The sequence below is a fragment of the Cnephaeus nilssonii genome (genome assembly GCF_951640355.1).
Source record: "Cnephaeus nilssonii genome assembly, chromosome: X".
Lineage (NCBI taxonomy): Eukaryota > Metazoa > Chordata > Mammalia > Chiroptera > Vespertilionidae > Cnephaeus > Cnephaeus nilssonii.
Genome location: NC_137071.1, coordinates 9,686,245 through 9,707,514, shown reverse-complemented (window position 1 = coordinate 9,707,514; position 21,270 = coordinate 9,686,245). Strand labels below are relative to the sequence as shown.

General features: G+C 35.2%; 1 protein-coding gene across 4 annotated transcripts in view; it reads right to left on the bottom strand.

Moving 5' to 3' along the window:
- The window catches only part of CNKSR2 (connector enhancer of kinase suppressor of Ras 2), a gene marked incomplete at its 3' end in the record, with an annotated part of 244,478 nt that overhangs the window by 148,097 nt on the left and 75,111 nt on the right, over positions 1-21,270 (bottom strand). For all 4 annotated transcript variants that reach the window (XM_079765478.1, XM_079765479.1, XM_079765480.1 and 1 more), the window contains exon 5: positions 5,630-5,671. In XM_079765478.1, the coding sequence (XP_079621604.1) occupies positions 5,630-5,671 (42 nt within the window). The remainder of the gene's footprint in view (positions 1-5,629; positions 5,672-21,270) is intronic.

Here is a 21,270-nt window from a genome sequence, read left to right as displayed (position 1 = left end):
TCATGTCTGTATTAAATGGATATTCTATAATGTTTAAACTACATAGTTTGATGAAATATAAGATGAGCCTTCTAATTTAGAATGCAGTTTAGATAAGGAGTAGTAGAAGTGATACTGTGAAAGACAGTTTGGGGAAACTTAAAGCAATTTTAGCAGCAAAAGGATCACGCTCCTCTAGGAAAAAGATGACCGGTAACCACTCATATGAGGGAGATTCTTCTGCCATTTTTGCAATATTTATACCAAAAGATTTTACATTCTATTTATCTTAGTTCTAAAAATAGAATAAATAATATGAAACTAGAATTAAATCCTAGTAAATAATATGCCTTTAACACTAAGGGGAACATAAAATTGCAATGGTGTCATAACTGACGCTCTGGATTCTGTTATAATCTATCAAGATGGCAAAAAAAAATAGTGATTGAATAACAGTAACAGACATGGTTGTCTATGAATTAAGAACCTTTTAAAACAGAAGTGTGTCACAGGATGGATTTAATGGTATTATGATTTTCTCTCTCCAGTTTTTTTATATTAATTTCAAATATGAATCAATATAATGAATAGAGCACATTCTCAGAATGAGATGGAAAGTTTTCATATTCTGTTCTATATATAAGAACTATATTTTATGTCTATTTGCATATATGTGTATGATTGTTTCACCCAAATCTAAAAGTTCTAAAGGGAAAAAAGATCTGAGCATAGCATTTTAGTATAAAATAAATACTGACTTGAAAGAGTTGTAAAAACAACAGTCACTGTGGTGATTAAAAAACCAGTAATCCTATATTAATATATTAACTAGTAGCAACACGTAGCATTCTTTCATTATCTCTGAACCTCATTCTTTTATTATCGCTGAATTTATCAGATACTACTTTTTAATTTAATTTTTATTGCATTTACTGGGGTGACATTGGTTGATAAAGTTATATAGGTTTCAGGTGTACAATTCTATAATACATCCTCTGTATATTGTATTGTGTATTCATCACCCAAAGTCACGTCTCCTTCCATAACTATTTATCCTCCCTATACCCTTTTCTACCTCCCCCATCCCCTCTAGTAATCACCATATTGTTGTCTGTGTCTATGAGTTGTTGTTTTTTTACTCCTTTCACCTTTTCCATCCAGCTGTGCAACCACCCTCTCCTCTAAAAGCTGTCAGTCTATTCTCTGTATCTATGAGTTTATTTCTATTTTGTTTGTTAATTTTGTTCATTCAATAGCAACCCTATATTAATATATTAACCATAACAACAGATAGCATTATTTAATTACCTCTGAACATCATTCGTTTATTATTGCTGAATTTATAAGATACTACTTTTTACTTTTTAGATGAATATGTGAAGCTTCAGCTATTTTATTTTTTAAATAAAATTCTATAATTCAGTATTATAAGTCATACAAATCTGTGCCAATTTAGGATGACAATTACGCTGTATTTGGTGAAAAATATTACATATTATAATATTGTAATATATAATATTGTCAAATAGTGAGAACTCTAGGTGATATAAGCCTCATTAGGAACTATAATATTCTTAGTATCTTAGTACTTGCCAGATCTCTGTGAAACTAGTAATGCTACACCTCTGATTATGATGTTTCACTAACAGGACACAGGGAGTGAACAATTGTAGATAACAAAAGAGTGAAATTCACAAACAGAATTTAAACTGGTAACCTGGCTCATGTGGTTCAGTTGTTGAGCATTGACCTATTAACCAGGAGGTCACGGTTTGATTCCTGGTCAATTCACATGCCTGGGTTGTGGGCTTGGTCCCCAGTAGGGGGCTGTGCAGGAGGCAGCCGATCAATGATTCTCTCTCATCATTGATGTTTCTATCTCTCCCTCTCCCTTCCTCCCTAAAATCAATAAAAAAATTATATATATATATATATATATATATATATATATATTTAATATATTTTATTGATTTTTTACAGAGAGGAAGAGAGAGGGATAGAGAGCTAGAAACATCGATGAGAGAGAAACATCGACCAGCTGCCTCTTGCACAACTCCTACTGGGGATGTGCCCGCAACCAATGTACATGCCCTTGACCGGAATCGAACCTGGGACCTTTCAGTCCGCAGACTGACGCTCTATCCACCGAGCCAAACCGGTTTCGGCAAAATATATTTTTAAAAAGAATTTAAACTGGTATTCCAAAGTATTATTCTATATACATGTGCCCCAATACAAGAAGACTTTTTTGCTCATATAAGAAAAGAGAATTGAATGAGAAACAATTTTTTAAACTTAAAAACTAATATAATAGAATAAAATTTCAATTTTAACTCAACATAAAAGTTATGTTATACATCAAAATTAAGAGTTTCAAGCAGCTTCAGAAAGCAATTGTAGTTGCAAATTAATAAAGATCATGTGAATTTTGCTTCAATGCCTAGAAAACTCTGCAATCCCTTTAGGTTTCAAACTCTGATGGTGAGGGAAAACACAACAAAACAATTACCAAAATGAAAAGAAACCACCACCACCACTCGCACCACAGTTATCTCTGCCCTTGCCACAGCCGCCGCCGCTGCCGCCACCGCCGCCGCCACCACCACCACCACCACCACCACCACCACCACCACCACCACCACCACCATCACTTCATTAAGCCATTCATTCACTTAACAATTACTAAGTATCTGCTACATGATTCAAATGCCAACTACTATGTTCAAGGATTTCACAACCTGGGAGAGTATTTCTGGTAGCATATTTGGCTTTGACATCACTGACATTAAGCATGCAGACCTTGTGTACCTGGTAATGGAAAAGAAGCAATAACACTTTAAAATAATAATCAGCTAGGAATGATGAGGTCAGTACCGACCAGTGAGAGACCATTAGTCAGCCCCAAATGTGTACCTACATTGATTAGCACAAAGTGGACCCTTGACACTTGCAACTTACTTGCAAGTACTGCCCTGAGACATCTTGGTCGGGTCTGAATTAAAAGTGGGACAACAGGTTCCACCATTCTGATTTCTCATAGGGAAATAGCTGGAAACCAGAGCTGGATCTGGGAAAATCTCCATTCTATTTGCTTGCTTTCTCAGGGGCAGGAAACAGAGCCAGGCAGGTTTGCAGTGGATCCCAGCCAGATGAGAGAGCACTCATTAAAGGGCACAATGCCTTTCAGGCTCAAGATTAACAAGGGTCTGGACATCTTAGTAGCTCAACTAAAATGTAGGTTATTAGGAAGAGCATTTCACTTAACTTCAGATTCAAATAGCAGGAGTAAAGCAGTTCATTATAATTGGGTGAGCTTCTGGAAAATCCAGGCGCTATATATACAGTTTATGGGCAAATAGGGAATGAAAAGCAGAGATCTGGGAGCCACATTTCCACTTACAGCTGAGAAATTCAAAGTTACCATCTGTGCTTTTATGGAGAAAAAAGCTAATCACACTGTGTCAGTTATGAATTTCTTGGCTCGCAGCTCCAAATTCACCCTTCAGTGCTTGCTCTGTGATAATGGACAGGACTCTTCATTTATGGTGAGCACAATGTTAAGTTTTTTGTCAGTAGAGGGCGGTGGACGGACATCACAGGGGGAAGGAGGCCTCTCCTTCAGGTCTCCTTGTGCTGCATTTTGCTTTTTCTTGCTCCTGATGCACGGCCCATCAGTGATGCATGTGTGGGGGATATCCAGCGGTCCCCAGATCAAGTGGTCCCTCAGTGACCTCACAGCCTTATCCTGGGCTTAGCGACCACCATCTTGCAGCCCTCTCGGCCTCTTACCCACAGTTGCACCCCACTTGCTCTATGAGTCCTCCCACCAGCATCACTTGCCTGTACCCTAGAAGATTGGTTCCTGCTTGCCTGGCCACTGTGGATCAGCTCTTGCTTAGGCAAGCCAGTGAAGCTGCAACACGACTGCTCCAATGAGTTCTGACATCAGCCTGGGGGATAGTGCCTTTCCTTGGGTACAGTCCTAGGGCATGCTTTAGAGTCTCTTTAAGGCTGTATGCGTACTCTTCTTTCATAGTTTGATAATTACTTAGCATAAACTTCCTTTGTTCGTTACTGTGTGATTTCGGTCTCCAGACGAATTCAATTAACTTGTTGAAGAAATCTTTACATTTACAATGACTGTAAGTGTAGTTTTAAAAAAAATTGGGTGTCTTTGATAACAAAGAATGGTTTCAGTTGAGGACAATCCTTCCATTTATGTGGACACACTGCTTTCTACTGATTCTGTGAGTTAGTCATCAAAGAATTATGGTATTTACACCTTAGAAACCACAGAAGCTGCAATCCTTCAACTTAATCAGAGAGGCTAATTTACTTCGTAAAGAGCTAGTTAAGCACCAGAATGGGGTCAGGACACCAAATCTTTTTAACTCTCAAATTTGGTGCACTTTCTACTACATTGCTCTGCCTCTGCCTCCCCAACAAAAACAAATAGTCTTTGAGAACAAGGACTGTACATTCAGAGTCAGTGTGAATATCAAAGCATTGAACAATGCATAATGTGTCCAGCAAATGTAATGCTAGCAAGAACACCAACATAAAGAACTCATCTATTTTTTAAATGAAAAAAAAGAGATTAAATAGAATGGTTATGAAATAAAACAAATAGTTAACATGCTTCATTCCTACCTTTCCCCACAGTCTTTGAATCTTGAGAAACACTCCAGAGAAGCCATTTCAGACCTTGTTTTTCTGGCAGACTTACTCTGCATCATAGCCCTGCTGCTCCCATTAGTGTGCCTGCAACACTTGTCTACTTCAATAAACTCGTGGTTGACAACATCTCATCTGGTTGTATTTCACCTCCAGTCCTTTGCTACCATAATTTTACTATTCTGGAATTCAAGCTTTACCTCATTTATATGGTAAACTTATTCAAATACATTTTTTCAAAAGGGTACTTAATGACCCTTCAGTTCTCGGGCTGACACTCCAACCATTGATCACACTGGCCAAGGCCTAAGTGAATATATTGCACTCATTTCTAAATGGCTTCAGTGTTATATATACTTTCACTTCTTTTTAATAGAGGTAAAGAAGTTACAAGGGCATATGAGCATCAACCAAGACATGGATGTACAAAGAAAAGCAGCCAAATGTTTATTAACAAGAAATAATATGCCTTTCTGCAAAGTATAATGTACTCACACTCATTTCTAGTAATAAAATATCTGCAAAGTCACTGATTTATTTAACAAATATTGCCAAATTAAATTTGGAAGTTTGTGTGGTGAGTACAGAATCAGAGCAAAGGCAGTTTGATTATTTTATTAGTTATTTCATACAAATGATGATAGAGGTGAATTATCCCTGTTATACAACCAAATACTTTTCTTTGATCTCTTGTCAAAAATCAACCATGAAAAATTCTGATTTCAAGTTGTCTTTTCTCTAGATTCTTTATTTTACTATACTCCAACCCTGCTGCATCCTAAATATTGTATATATTTTCTATTAAGATACAATACAGTAATTATAAATAATATAACCTGTTTGTTTTGATTCTTTTTAACTTTTTCTATGAAATATACAGGGTTCAGCTTTTTATAGGTTGTAGATTTTTATTAATTACTAGTTAAACAAAGAAATATTTTCTAATGAATATGATAATAAATCCAAGTATACTTACCACATGAAGGATTTTATTTTCTGTTTCATATACAGTACAATCCTAAAAATAGAAACATACACATTAACTTTGAGAAAAATCAAGCACTCATCCTAAAATACTTTCTTATGAATTACACTACAATTTGAAAAAAGTTTTAACAATTCAAGCAAAAGCAGCAATAATGGAAAAAATCTGGAATACTATATCACAACATATCAATAGTGGTTAGCTCTGGTAGTCAGTGACAGGGATTTTCTCATTTTTGCTTGTGTGTTTTCTTTTTTTTAACTTTTATTTATTGATTGATGAGAAAGAGAAATATCAATTTGTTGTTCAACTTATTTATAATTTAACTAATGTTAAACATAAAATAAATAATTTACATTAAATAGATGTAAAAACAATCATTGGAAAGTTATTGTAACCATTTTGATCTAAACTTTTACATGTGATAAATGTATTTTTTGAAATACTTCCAACATTTCAAATACTAACTTATTATAGACTGGAACATTAAGAAAAACAGTCATTTATTTCAATATCAAAATCTCAAAAATACATTTATATTTGCAACTATTGTAAGGTATTTAATATACTTTGCATTATGTATTAGAATTGATACATGCTACTAATAAATGCCAAGTTTATAGTTCTTGCCTAAATTTGATTCCCTGAAATTATTTTAAAAATTATTTTTTTAAAAATCACATTGTCTTTTTACCTGCAATTGCTACACTTACAATAAAGTGGTAACATAGCAAAGTGATCTCTGCTTAGAAACTTGTTGAAGAAATCTTTATATCTATGGCTCTGTTTTTTCCAAGGAATTTATGAAATAGGCACTATATTAGTAGAAACTTAGGGTGTTATGAGAATTAAATGAAAAAAGGAGATAAATGGCTTAGCACAGTATTTGACATACAGTAAAGGATAAATATATTTAACTATTAATTACTGCATCTTTATTTAAAAATTTAAACTAATCTTTATTTCAAAATATAAAGTTATTTGACTAATTTTGAAAAAATATCCATATTCTATATAGTACTGCATATTTCAAGAAATAATTGTCCTTTTTATTTTCCCTCCTGAACTTAATTTTAGCAAAAAGGAATCTGGTTCAGCATAGTTTTTCATGATGCCATTTCACCATAATACCTTGTCAGACGAAGTACATATTCTTATCAGGGGCAGAATTTTTAAAGTTAAATTTAGACCTGATTCATTCCCCAAACTAATAGAAATATTTACGGATTGGGCCTTGCCATTCTGAAGAGCTCTTATGCCAAAAGAGAAGTTTGTTACAAAAGTAAAGCTTGCCAGAGGAAGCTACCAGTATATAGACAGTCATACCTGTCTATATACTGACATAAGTCAACTCTTAATAATTATGAATTATGTACAGAGGACCCAAGTTGTAGATAAAACATTTATATTTTCAAAGTACATTTGTACTCTCATCTGCATTTGAAGGGGCCAATTTTACAAAATTAATTTCAAACACAATTACATTGGGAAGAGATGATTTGAAAAAAGCTGGGCAGTCGCCCAGTTTCCCTATACTGTCTCTATAGCTAGCTTCAGCTGAAATGGATCAGTTTCATTCTTTACCTGCCTTCCTAGAATCAGACAATATGATTAAATATTCAAACTTCACAGGGATTCTCAAGGAGAAAAGTAAATATTATCTAAATGTATATCCTGCTAATGACATAATAATCACATAGAATATTTCAAGTCTCTTCAAAATATAATATTTTACTTGCACATCCCTAATGTAATACAACAAAAGGAACCATGTGACAAAATCTTACACTATTTTTAGCAATCATATTGTTTGTTGGTAGTACTATTGTTATTCTATTATTGTTTTGTTAAAACTGTTGTGTTTTACAGGATGAAGCAATTGAACAATGTGATACTATCATTCTTGGTGTCATTGATAAGTAGTTTTAGCAGGGAGAAACAAGGTACATATATAAAAAGTAAAACCCCTAGAGTCTCTTGATGTGTTATGTATGCATATATGTATATGTTTTTCTTAGTTTTGCCCACTGAAAAGGCATAGAAATGATGGCTAACATAGTAATAAATAAACTCTCCACAGTTAGTGATCTTCAAATGCCATTTCCAAGGCCTTCTTGGAAAAATGGCTGATTCTGCTCTGGGATAGGAAATGTACAAGATGAGTCTGGATTATATTGTGACACAAGATAGAAAGTTATTAAAGACTATATGCGGATTGTGTCAGTAGGACTGAGAAGTCACTATGAAGAGGTTCTCAGCGGCCAAAGATGGAGCAATTTGAGTATCTAAAAGGATAATAACTGCAATGGATGAAACAGTAAATATGATTAAATATTAAATATACTAATATGTCTGATGCTAAATTTTAAATATAGTAAATTTATACAAGTATCTTTTATAGTTTAATGATAATGAATAATTGAATGAGTTGGACGATGTATAATAGATGTACTTTTCTTTAAAATATGTTTTTATTGGTATTAGAGAGGAAGGGAAAGTGAGAGAGATAGAAACATCAATGACGAGAGGGAATCATTCATCAGCTGCCTCCTGCACGCCCCCTACTGGGGATCAAGCCCACAACCCAGGCATGTGCCCTGACTGGGAATTGAACTATGACCTCCTGGTTTATGGATCAATGCTCAACCACTGGGCAATAGATGTACTTTTCTTCTTAGTTCAACAAATATTAATCAATTGTGCTAAGGATACAAAAATAAATAAAATGTGACTCCTGACTTAGGGAATTGAAGTTTAAGGAGATAGGCGTTCACAAAATAAGTTAAAATATGTAGAATTCCAAAGTCTTCATGCAGTTTTATGTTTTAATAACTTTAGAAGTATGTCACAAAATTATACAAATCAACATGTGAAAAGTAAATTATTTAAATTTTAAAAATATTAGTATATTTCTTATTAAAACTCAACATGACCACTGTGTTGTGCTATAAGTTGCTCAAGTTAAATTTCAAACTTTACAAAAACTTGAATCAGCTCCTGGTCCTCAGTGACTAAAAGGACTACATTTATAATCCTAACCTTGTAATTATTCAAAGAATGAAGCACTGATGCATGCTTGACAAAGTCTAAGGGAGATATATCAGGTGACTAAGGTGGCTGAGTTTTTCCATAGGTCTAAAAAACTGTCACATAACCAGTGTCACGCCAATAAATTCAGTAAAAAGAAAAAAATAGAAATAACTTATATACTGATGTTAAAATTAAAAACTTATTTGAGGAAAACAAAACTAAGTAATAAAAAATTGAAATAATTTGATTTTCAAATGATGTTTGTAGCATATTTATATGTGGGAAGTTATTAAAACTTAAATCTGCATAAGACTTTTGGGACACCCACAATTACTATAATAAAGACAGGTTCATAGGGCTAGGGTTACAGATGAAGATACAACTAACTGTCTTTAAAAAAATCTAGAAAGTTGGTTTTTAATTTGGTCTTGGAAAAAATAGGTCTTGAGGAAAAAAAAAGAGGCATTATTACAAAAGCAATGGAATTGCACTCAAACACAGCTATTGCAGTAATATTCAGATTTTAGTTCTGTATATATGTAAGAATCACTTGGGAAGTGGGTGAAAATGCAAATTCCCAGGTTCATCCCCAGAAATACAGATTTAGTAGATTCACAGTGAAGGCCCCCAAGATAATTTTGATAAAGGTAGTAGTTTGAAAAGTAATATTTTATAGGACATCATGTTATAGAAGAATGCCAAACCAAATCAAACAAAAAATGATCAAATATATAGAATAAATAAAACAGTAAATGGATTTAACAATAGTATCTATCTGAGGGTTCACTGTAAACAGTTCTTAGCTCCTTCTTCAGAGCTATGTGTTTTGATTACACATTCCCCAAATTTGTTGATTGGTGATTTTACTTCTAGTAAACTTTCTTTAATAGCTTACTACTTTGAATTAAGTGCTTCTAGTTGATTGCATCTCTACTTTTATTCAGCCACATTGCCCTGTTCATTATTGAAAGCCACAGGCTTTCACAAAGGGCAGGGCATAGCATAATAAAAACAAAACAACAAAGCTGAACAATAAAAAGTGCATATTAACCTGCTGCTATGTATTAGGAAGAAGAATAGAAAATGACTATGTTCTATTTAGGGAAGCTATAATTTTATGGAGTTCATTTTATAATGCTAAATATTTAAATAGCCCTAGGTACTTTGGGGATTTATCTTATTAGGAAGTTATTTTATTTCCATCAAAATGCGATTTTAAAATATTTGCTTTTCAAGTATGGGTTTTACTAATATTTACGGTCAAATCCTTCCCCAAAAGATCATACCCCAAGTCTTAAAAAGAAAATAGCACTGAATATGAAGAAATCTACATTTTATGAACCTATTCATGCTATGGAAAGGTACACCTCTGACGTTCTAGTTATTTTTAGGTTAGGATTAAAGTTAGATTTTAAAATTGGATTTAGAGCTAAGCCACTATATACTCCCTAGAGTTCTCTTCAGTAGCTCATGCTGTCCTTTACAATACATGCAGAATAACACTTGCATTTTTCTTTACCCTTCCATATAATGCTTCTACAAACCATGTGATGCACATTTAAATGCACCAAATTCCTAATAAGACAATATTCATAAAAATCAGGAATGTGTCTTCAATTTTGACTACTTTCTTAGAAAATAAGCATGCACATAAACTCGCCCACAGATGAGCTATATGCCCACACAGGATCATGATCAGTTATCTTTTCTGTGAAACAATTATGTAATCACTATACTGAAGAGAATTCATAGAAAATTGCTTTGGCAACAAGTTTTAAGCACCTGGGGGTCATAATGCTCAGTTCAAGTAATATTACTTATCAACTGTATCTATCTATCTATCTATCTATCTATCTATCTATCTATCTATCTATCTAGATATATCCTACATAATAAAAAGGTAATATGCAAATTGCATCACTCCCCTACGCCCACGATTGGGCCGGCTGGAGGCATGGGGGGCGGGACTCAGGGTGGCCGATTGGCTGGCGAGTCCCCGCCCCCTGCTCCTCCCGCCGGCCTAAACGGCCGGAGCTGTGGGAGGACCCATGGGGCCGGCGGAAGACACCGGTGGCAGAACTCAGGGTGGCCGATTGTGTGGCTGAGGGCACCAGTTTTCCGCCAGCACCAGTTTTCCTCTGGCCACCCCCAGATCCGAGCGCCTCCCGAGTCCCGCCCTCAGCCTTCGGGAGGCACTCTGATCGGCGGGTGGCCAGACGAAAACTGGTGCTGGTGGAAAACTGGTGCTGGCAGCCAGGTGAAGGAAAGTCTATTGCACGAAACTTCGTGCAACGGGCTTCTAGTATATTCATAAAACAGTACATAAGTTATTAACATTGAATGTATAAAGTAAAACAGTATATGTCTAATGCAATATACAATTATATTTCATGAAACTTTATAATTATAAATGCTATATAATTTTCATCTATCTCTTTTTAGGATATATTATAGTATAGTTGTACAATTAATATAAAATACTGTTTTGCTTATAAGTAATATTTAAATGATTCACCTATGCAAACCTTTGATAATGGTATCTGCATATAGAATACTTCACATGTTCAATTAGTAAGCTTTCAAAATATCTTCATATGGTTATGTGGTTAATTCCTGTAATGAGTTAGTGTTATATTCTCATTCATTCATCCATTCACTCAAGTCACAATTCCATTCACCAAAAAGGTTTTTTTGGGTATCTTCTAAATGCATTCACTGTTAGGCACTACTGGGTGATCAAAGATAAATTAAACTTGGTTCTTGGAGATCATAATTTCATTATTTAGTGGAGGAAAAAACATTCAACTACTAATACAAAGTAGATAAGATAAATGCTAACAGAATATTCCATAAAAAGGAGATAACTTCTGACTTGTTAACTCTGGAATGACCTTATGGAAGAGATGATATTTTAGCTGGCATTAAATAGTTTTTAAGTCTGGAGATTGGTGGTCCACAGTCCAGACCATTTTAGATTGTGCAAACACATGGACAAAGGCACAACCAAAGGACTTGTATGCATGCATATTAGCATAACCAATGGACACAGACACTGGGCCGGTGGGGGCTTGTCCTGGGGGGGTGGGAGTGGACGGGGGGGGGGGTCAATCGGGGAAAAAGGAGACATATGTAATACTTTAAACGATAAAAAAAATAAGTAAGGAGACTATTTGGCCAGAGCATAGGTTAAGTGGGGTGGATGTAGTGGGAAGGAAAGCCTAGAAAGTAATGTGTAGTCATTTTGTGGAGAACTACCAATGCTAGACTGGAGAAATTTTTGTTTGTTAGTTTTAAAGTAAATAGGATTTTTATTTTTCTGTAACATTCTATTTTGGAGCTCCTTTCCATCAGGTAACAAAAACTTATCTCAGCCAATTAACGATTTCTTGTGACTTTCCTTTATGAGGGGTTAAAGTCAGTGTAGCTAACCTAGTGCCATGGTTGGTGCTTAACAGCAATGTGAAAGGTGACTGTGCTGGGGTGGGGTGGGAGTGGAATTCAAACTCTCTGGTCTAACTAACAACTCCCATAGCCATTTCTTGTTAACTTATCTCATGGTTCCTTTCCTCTTTTCCTTTTCCTTTAGTTACAAGAGTAACTTTGATGCCATGTCTCAGATAGGGAATCTAGGTAAAGGTGCGTTATCTTCTGAAACATGCCATGTAAACATTTCATCCCAAAGGAAGATGGAAAAGTGTGCATTTTACGCTGATACAAGGGAGTGCTCACAGATGTTTCAATATGGGAAGTATGTGATCAAAGGTATGTTTTATGAAAATGATGGGGAAGAAATTGCAGATTTAGAAGGGAGAAAAACTGGAGGTAAGGAGATCAGTCAGAATACTCTTTCATTAGAAAATATGTATGTAATCAGGGCTTGAACTAAGGTTATGAAGGTGGAAGAGGAGATGAGAAGAGTTGGATGACATACACATAGCCAGGAATGAGAGAATTGGGCAACTGATTCATTAGTACAGAGAATCATAGAGAGGCAGAAATTAAACATTACTCCAGGGATTCAAGGCTCAGCAAATGGATGAATGACGTAGTAGATATAGTAGGAGAGAATTTGGAAAGAATAAAATAATTTTGGGAATGTGAAATTAGAAGTGGCTGAGAGGACATATTACACAAAGCTGTCTAGCAAGCAGCTGAAAACACTGAACTAGATCTAAAATAGAGCCAAATGTGGGAGATACTGACAGTTAAAGGTACAAGAAAAACAACGCGTTCATAAGAAAAAAGTAAGTATAGTGAGAAGATAGCTGAGGACAAAGCTCTGACAATGCTTGTGTTTAGGAGCCAAATAGAAGAAGAGTAGTTGCGTGGCCAGGCATAAATGGAGAAAGTAATGTTCCAGACACATCTCTAATAAGACTTTTAGCAATAACAGAGTTACAATATTATGCTCTATTTCTGTGCTGCCTAATTGGGTAGCCATTAGACACATGTGGCTATTGGGCATTTAAAATGTGGCTAGTGCAAAAGAGACAGAATTTGCAATTTTATTTAATTTTAATTAACTTAAATTTACATTTCAATTGCCACATGCAGCTAGTAGTTACCACATTAGACAGTAGTACAGGTCTAGAGAATTATACTAAAGTCTATTCAAAATAGGAAGACATTTAGCAAGCATTTCAAACAATTAACATTAAAAGCAATATCTGGGAAGAAAACGAAGGGATATAGTTCTCAGGTATTAACCATATGCTTCTTTTTTTTTCTTCCAGCAAAGAGCAAATTCCAGTATATTATGACATCTATAGTAGCAGCACAGTACAATGAAACCAGTTCTCTCTGGAAGGATAATAGATAGTAAAGAGTCACAAAAAGATACTCAAAGCACCTACTACATAGCTTTGTGGGCATAGAGAAAACAGTGCCAGGGAGAAAACATTTGCAATGGATAAAAGGTATCAGTCCAAACTAAATTTATATTCATTAAAGACTGAAAGCTGTCTGAGTATCCTGAGTGCAAAGAAGAATAACCATGGTGAATAGATAGGCGTCAGCAGTCTTCTTGAATATGAAATAAAAATGCAATTGTTTAACAAGCTAGAAGTAGAATCACCCCACAAAGACTTCCTTGGCAATTCCTTCACCATTTTGACAGCCTCAATGAACATAAACTTGTTAGTGGTCATGCTGTTTTGGGAATGAGAGGAGCAAGGCTCATGGTATCTACTGAAATTAAAAAAACAACACCACACATTTTTTAAAAAAGAATAAGCTTAAGATTTTAATTAAGTTAAATAAGGTTATGAATTGTAACAAAATGAGCAATCCTACCTAATAAAATAGTAATATGCAAATTGACCACACCTTTGCTACGCCAAAGCCACGCCCACCAGCCAATCAGGGCGAGTATGCAAATTACCCAACAAAGATGGCGGTTAATTTGCATACGCTGAGGGAGGGAGGAGTGAAGACTGAAGACAACTTAGAAGGAAGACGGAGGAAAAGCAGAAAGCAAGATGGCTGCCAGAGGGAAAGCCGGGGCGGGGCGGGGTGGGGCAGGGCGGAGTGGGGCAGAGCGGGGTGGGTGGCAGCGGCGCGTGGGTGCAGGCGCGGCGGCCGCAGCGGCCGCTTGCAGGATTTTTCCTGCAAATGGGCTACTAGTAAATAAAGAATTGGATGAGAATGTGGGTGGGCATGACCTTAGAGACCTGTAGTCTTTGTGTCTGTGAACATATTCACATTGTTCTGTACCTTGCATCACATCCCTGTTCAGAATTCTACTTCAGCTCTCCCCCAGAAAGTCATCTAAACTGAAGCACCCATTTAGCTCTAATCACTCGTCTTTCAGTTGAAAATTAAAGATTTATATCCCAATAGTCGAATGGGTGTGGAAACTAATCTTTTAGTACGTAGAGACTTGTGGGGTGCGGGCAGAAGTGAGGCTGATTGATTTTTCAACATCCAAATGGCTCTCTAACATATCCAAAACCACTGAGGCTTTTCAAAATTGAACTGTGAAAAGGGATAAAAAGTAAAAATGTCAATTCAAGGTACAAATGGCAAGAAAACTCATTAGAGTGAGCCTGTGATCCCTGTAACTTTAATAGCTTTGTTTTAACGACCTAAAGAGGCAGTGAGCTAATCCCCATTATGAACTAAATTTGTTTATTCTGCCTGTCTTGAGTTAAGACTTAAATGGTTTTGAATGGCCCATCTGATAACTAACTGTACATATTTTATGTTTCCATCCATTATCTATTTGTTAGTCTTAGTCTCTCCCATTAGACTGCCAATATTTTGGGAAAGAAGAAACTCTATATTCAGCAGCACTGTCTCTTTAATTTCTCAAGGTGCCCTATACACTCTCTAAATATAATCTGAATTTATCAGTTATGATTTTTTATTCAACTCTCTATTTCACATTCCATAATAAACATTTTACATTGGTTTTACAGATGAGATATAAAAATGAAACCTGTAAAGCCATATTTTTTATTTTATTTTATTTTTTAAAATTTCTTTATTAAGGTGTTACATATGAGTCCCTATTCCCACATTACCCCCCATCCCCCCCAACTCATGCCCTCACCCCCTGTTGTCTGTGTCCATTGGTTAGGTAAAGCCATATTTTTTTTAAAACCAAACTTTTAATTTCTGAATAAATTAGTATAGTACATTTAGTTTCTTCACACTTTGATTTTGTACAAAAATAAACTGAGTTTCACAGTTTTAAAATAATTTTAAATGTGAGTTTTCTTTTAAACGTAATCTATATGATCTCAGCAGATATTTTCAACAAAATAATTGGAACTTTCTCTGCATGAAGATTCATATTATGTAAAAGATATCAATAATTTTATATGCATACAACGAAACTAACAGTTCTTTGTAATCAAAAAACCCTCTCTAGCTGTTCTTCAGATATTCACGGTATTTATTATAATGACCATCTAATATATTACAAGGGAAAGAAAATCTGTATAGCATATGATTGTCTATCCACTATGCTGTACACCTGAAACGAATACAAAATAATATTGAAATGTCAACTGTGTTGAAAAATAAAATTTAAAAAAGAAAGCCTATGCGCAGCCGGTGTGGTTCAGTGGTTGAGCTGCGACCTATGAACCAAAAGGTCACCAGTTCGATTCCTGGTCAGTGCACGTGTCAGGGTTGCAGGCTCGATCCCCAGTAGTGGGTATGCAGGAGGCAGCCAATCGATGTTGATGTTTCTCTCTCATCAATGTTTTTATCTCTCTATTCCTCTCCCTTCCTCTCTAAAATAAATAAAAACACATTTAAAACAAATTTTTAAAGAAAACTTATAGGGTCTAAGTGATGGGAGACAATTTTTCCCTTGTGACAAATTCAAATAAAGAGTTTAAGCAAAGATAAATACCATGTCCTGTTATAAATAAAAATGTAAACTAAACATTAATTCTTCAATTCAAAATCATCCACTTGGCTGCCAGACAATAAATAGAAATTATAGTATATTTGAAGCAAATTTCAAGTAGTAGTTAAAAATTCCTCACCCCATATATCTTAGTCCCTTTTATCTATTTAGATTGCATTTTCTTGGACAAAAATGGAACAATTTTTCTCAGTAACTGCAACATTTAAAAAGTGCCATTTATATGAAAAGATACTTAAATGATAATAGTTAATTGTCCAAATAAAAGTACTAGCTTAAATCTAGGCTTAATTTGGTCTACCTTCAAAAGAAATATTACACAGAATCAGTACCACTTAGGGCAGTGATGGGCAACCTTTTGAGCTTGGTGTGTCAAACTTCGCCAAAAAACTGAGCATAACTCGGGTAGTGTGTCACTTTGAGGAAAAAACTAACTCCAAGACTCTAGTCGCAAATGTTTCATCCTCAGGAGCAGCAAATGTTTCATCCTTGGCATGCGGCCGCGTGTCATCAGAAATGGCTATGAGTGTCAGTGCTGACACGCGTGTCATAGGTTCGCCATCACTGACTTAGGGGTTCTTAGTAGTAATACTGAGTGATTATGAGGCAGAATTTTAGGCTCTGAAAAAATTCTAGAGGTCTTCCCCACTACCACCAAACCTACCGTCCATATTCCAGTAAGTTATACTTAAAATACCAAGAGACACATACACATGCATATAAATATGCTATTGAGATTCTTCAAACTTAATCTTTACCAAGTTTTTTTTTTACATTTAAAATTTTCCACATAATTTAATTTGATTGCCTCTTTCCTTATATTCAAATAAACATTGCTGTCCTTAACATTCTAATATAATGCTATACTAGAATTCTTAATGGATTCATAGTTGTGGCAAACTTTTATTATGATTTCTAAATATATACTTCCTTTTTTAAAGGTAAAAGTAAACTTCCTTGAGCCACTAAAATCTACCATGATTATGTGATTTACGTTGTCCAATGAAATGTGAGCAGAAGTGCTGTCTCATTTCTATGCAGAAACTTTAAGAAGCAGTGCATAATTCACCATGCTCTTTTCCCTCTGCCATGATGACCAGCAGTGTTCAATAAAAGATTGTTCTGGAACATTCACCCCTTTCCCCCCAATGTAATCCTAGTATCTGATAGCATACAAAAGAGAACTAAGTATGTGATGGACATGCTTGCTTGCTTTAGAATATGAACACCTTTCTAAACAGGATGGGTGTCTTCTGATGCAATGAGTTCTCTATTAAATTTCAATGGAAGTGATTTCAGGATGTGTCACTTAGGAAATGGCAAGGGAGGTCACCTTTAATTCCATTTTCATTTCAGAAAGGAGCACATTCATTTAAAGTAAGTAGCTAACTTTAGACTTTGAAATGCTGAAAGCCAGAAGCATAAAAATAAATGTATTTAATAAAATATTATAATAGCCATGACAGAAGTCTACATAAAAAAAGAGGCTGTTCTGGGCTCTGAAGTGAAGAGTATACAGAGTAGAGCTATAGTAACCCAGGATGGACATGAAGCATGAGCACTGAACATGAGTTTTATTATAAGCCCCTAATATTTTCAGGTTGTTTTATTACTGCAGCATAATATAACTTACTTTAACTGATACAATCCTACACCAAATAAAAGCAGAAAAAAATAGAACACACATGCAAATGAAGACCTAACCAATGCAGAGGTTATTTAATACAATAACTATTCCATGAATTTTACATGCTGTATCTCTTCATTCTAGGAATTATGAGTTCTACCTTTTAGAGGTGCTTTATCACTCCTCACACATTATAATTTACAATCAATCTCAGATTGCATTCTGCTACACTGATGCAAATCTAGTCTTTTCCCATCTTGTATTTGTAGATAATTTTGCCTCATTTTATAAGAATAATTTATGCTTATTTGTCCTAATTACTTAAATCTGCCTGGTTCTTTAACATGCCTCTGTTAATTAAAATTTCAACCCATTATTTCACTTGTATTAGGGTGCATCTGAATTACCTAACTGATATCTGTGGTCATCCTAACCCAACTCAAGGGGCCTGTGTTATTAAAAACTTACTTTGTCAGCAGAGGAAAAGTGCCTTAGAAAATTAGTGCCTATAATTAGTAACTATATTTTCTTTGGTTTGTCATCTTATCCTTGATAATAAAAGGCTAATATGCAAATTGTCCCATCGACCAGGAGTTCCACCAGGAGTTCAACCAGGGGGTGGGGCCAGCAGGCCAACCACCTGCGGCCCCTCCCCCTGCCCCCCATCCCCGATTGCCGGACCCCACCAGTGCACGAATTCTTGCACCGGGCCTCTAGTGTAGGTAAAAAAAATCTATATTTTGATTTAATGATATAATACACATAAAGCATAATATGAGTTATAATAAATGTTAAACTATAAATTATCATTATTCCTTCTTGTTTTACTAACTCTAGTTCCTGCCCCTGTCTGTTGACACCACATTAGTTTCTAGCACTGTTTTTTTCCCTTATTACAAATGCACAATGACCATTTTTATTAATAATATATTTGATGTTTCAAAGAAAAAGTCTAATACTCTTGGATATGCATTTATAGCACGGACTATAAACAACTGATAACTACAGTTGTACATTCTCAATTTTAGTCTTCTTTATAAACGAAGGAGATATGACTTATAAGTAGTTGAGTCTCCTGATCCACAATTCTTAAACATTCAGCCTATGGTGAATATGAGGAATATGTATTTTTTGTTTGTTTGTTTTGTTAATCCTCACCCAAGGATATTTTTTTCCATTGATTTTTTAGAGAAAGTGTAAGGGAAGGGGAGAGACAGAGAAAGAGAAATATCAATGTGAGAGAGACACATCGACTGAACTGGGGATTGATCCTGCAACCTAGGTATGCTCCCTTGACCAAAGCTGAATCTGCAATGACCCTTCAGTCCGAGGGTCAATGCTCTAACCACTGAGAAAACAGGTTAGGGTGGGAATATGTATTTTTAACAAGCTTCCCCAGATGAATCATGGTTTGGGAAACACTGTCCTTGATCACATACATCTTCTTCCTACCTCACACTCATGTCATACTAAATCATTAAAGTATAAGTACAGCACAGTGGTCATCAACTTTGGCTCCATAATAGAATCAATTGAAGCATCAATTAAAAAACACTGTTTCCAAGCCCTAATGCAGAGAATCTAATTTAATAGGTCTTGGATGGGGCCCAGATATCAGTGTTTTTAAAAATCTCTTTACTTGATTCTAATGTGAAGCCAAACTTGATGAGCAATGAGCATAAAAATATGACCAACCACATCAAAGCACCTGCATTTAAGTGCTGGCCATGCAACTTATTATGTCATTTTCTCTCTCTGAAATTCTATTTACTCACAAAATTGAGATAATGACATAGAGTCTACCTAATTCACATGATTATTGTGAGGAATAAATCTGATAATATGTTGTAAAAGCACTTTGCCAACCTCAAAATAATGATATTATTCCTGCTTATTAATCTTTATACAGCCCCCTTTTTTGCTAATTATTTTAAATGTCATAAGTAATAAAGTTAATCCAGATGATATGGTTTGAGGGAGGGGCTACAAAGGTAAACAGAATAGCCCAGAGCAGAATATGTTTCCATTCTACAAGGCAGTTCACAATCCTTTTGGGGAGACAATGTAGATAGTTTAAAGGAGAAGAAACTGGAAGCCTAGTGTGGTATTGAGTGGGGTGAGGAGGGCTGTGGAAAACAGTGATATATTAAATAGGAAATCAATAGTTATGGTATTAATAACTGCTGAAAACACTAGGCTAGACATTTAAAAAGGCATCAAAGACTTTGGGGATAGCACTTAAATGGGAGCAAGATATATAAGAATATATTTACAGAACAAGAACTAAAAAAGATACCCTAATCAAACCTTTTGATTCCTTATGTACTTTGATAATTCCCACTCTGGTACTGTGTAGTTCTATAGCACCATATCCTAAATTACTTTATGGCTCAGGATTCCAATTTGGTAGATCAAAATTGAAAAATTTTAAGCTACAACAAAAGCATTCTAAATGATTCTCAGAAATGAATACATGGATTTATTTGGGGAGGGTAGGAAGCAGATTGGACAGTAATGAGAACCTCTTTTTTAAAATCCTTACCCGAGGATATGTTTTTATTGATTTTAGAGAAAAGAGAAAGTGAGAGAGAAATAAAGAGAGAGAAAGAAACATTGATGTGAGAAACATAGATGGGTTGCCTCACATACACACCCCAACAGGGGATCAAACCCATGAACTTTTTGGTGTACAGGATGATGATCCAACCAACCAAGCCACTGGCCATCATAATGGAAACCTTTTCAAGCTCCAAAACCAGTCCCCTCCCCTCTGAGCCTCTGGTCTTCTAGTTCTCTACCGTGATTTCTTTCTCCTCCCCTCCCCAATTCACCTGTTTCACAGCAGAGACTGGTACTGTCACCACCGATTTCCCCCAACTCATATCCCTGTAATTTCAAGAATTAATAGGAGAAGGAATAGGAAGAATCAGCCTTAAAGTTTAAATGACTAATTTTGTATATGTAACAATCATGATATACCTGGATGTCATCAACTTTGAAAAATGAGAATTTTCTGTTTACTTCTCTTTTAGGTCTTCATCAGCATCAAAATGAGTTACAGCAGCTAAATTTAAAATCTGGTGATTTTTATAGCTGCTTAGGCATTCAAACTGCTGCATTATGTTGTTAGGTTCAAGTATACGAAGGAAACATGGTCTCCCACTGATATGTTGTTGGAAAAAACGTATTCTAAGAGCTTTTCAGGTAATTATGCCTATTCTTTACAATACTATGCTAAAACTTGCGAAGTGGACGTCTACTTAATGTTAGTTACAGTGTGGAATCATATGCCAAATAAGAACTTTTTCATAATATGTTACACTAAAATCCATTGGTCTAAAAAATAAATTCAATAACCTTTTTTTTGAGTGAACTTTTAAGGGGAAAATGAGTCATTTCGTTCTTTCAACTAACTCATATTTTCCAGACACTGGAAACATAGTAGTGCATGGAGCAGATACCTGCCTTCACCAAGTCTCCAACAGCTTAAAGTTTCTTAAATGGATTGGTCTTACTTCTGGTTCAATTCTTTACAAAAGAAAAAGTACAGTATATTGGAAATGGGAGCATATCAGGGACTCTTTTAAATTTATTTTATCA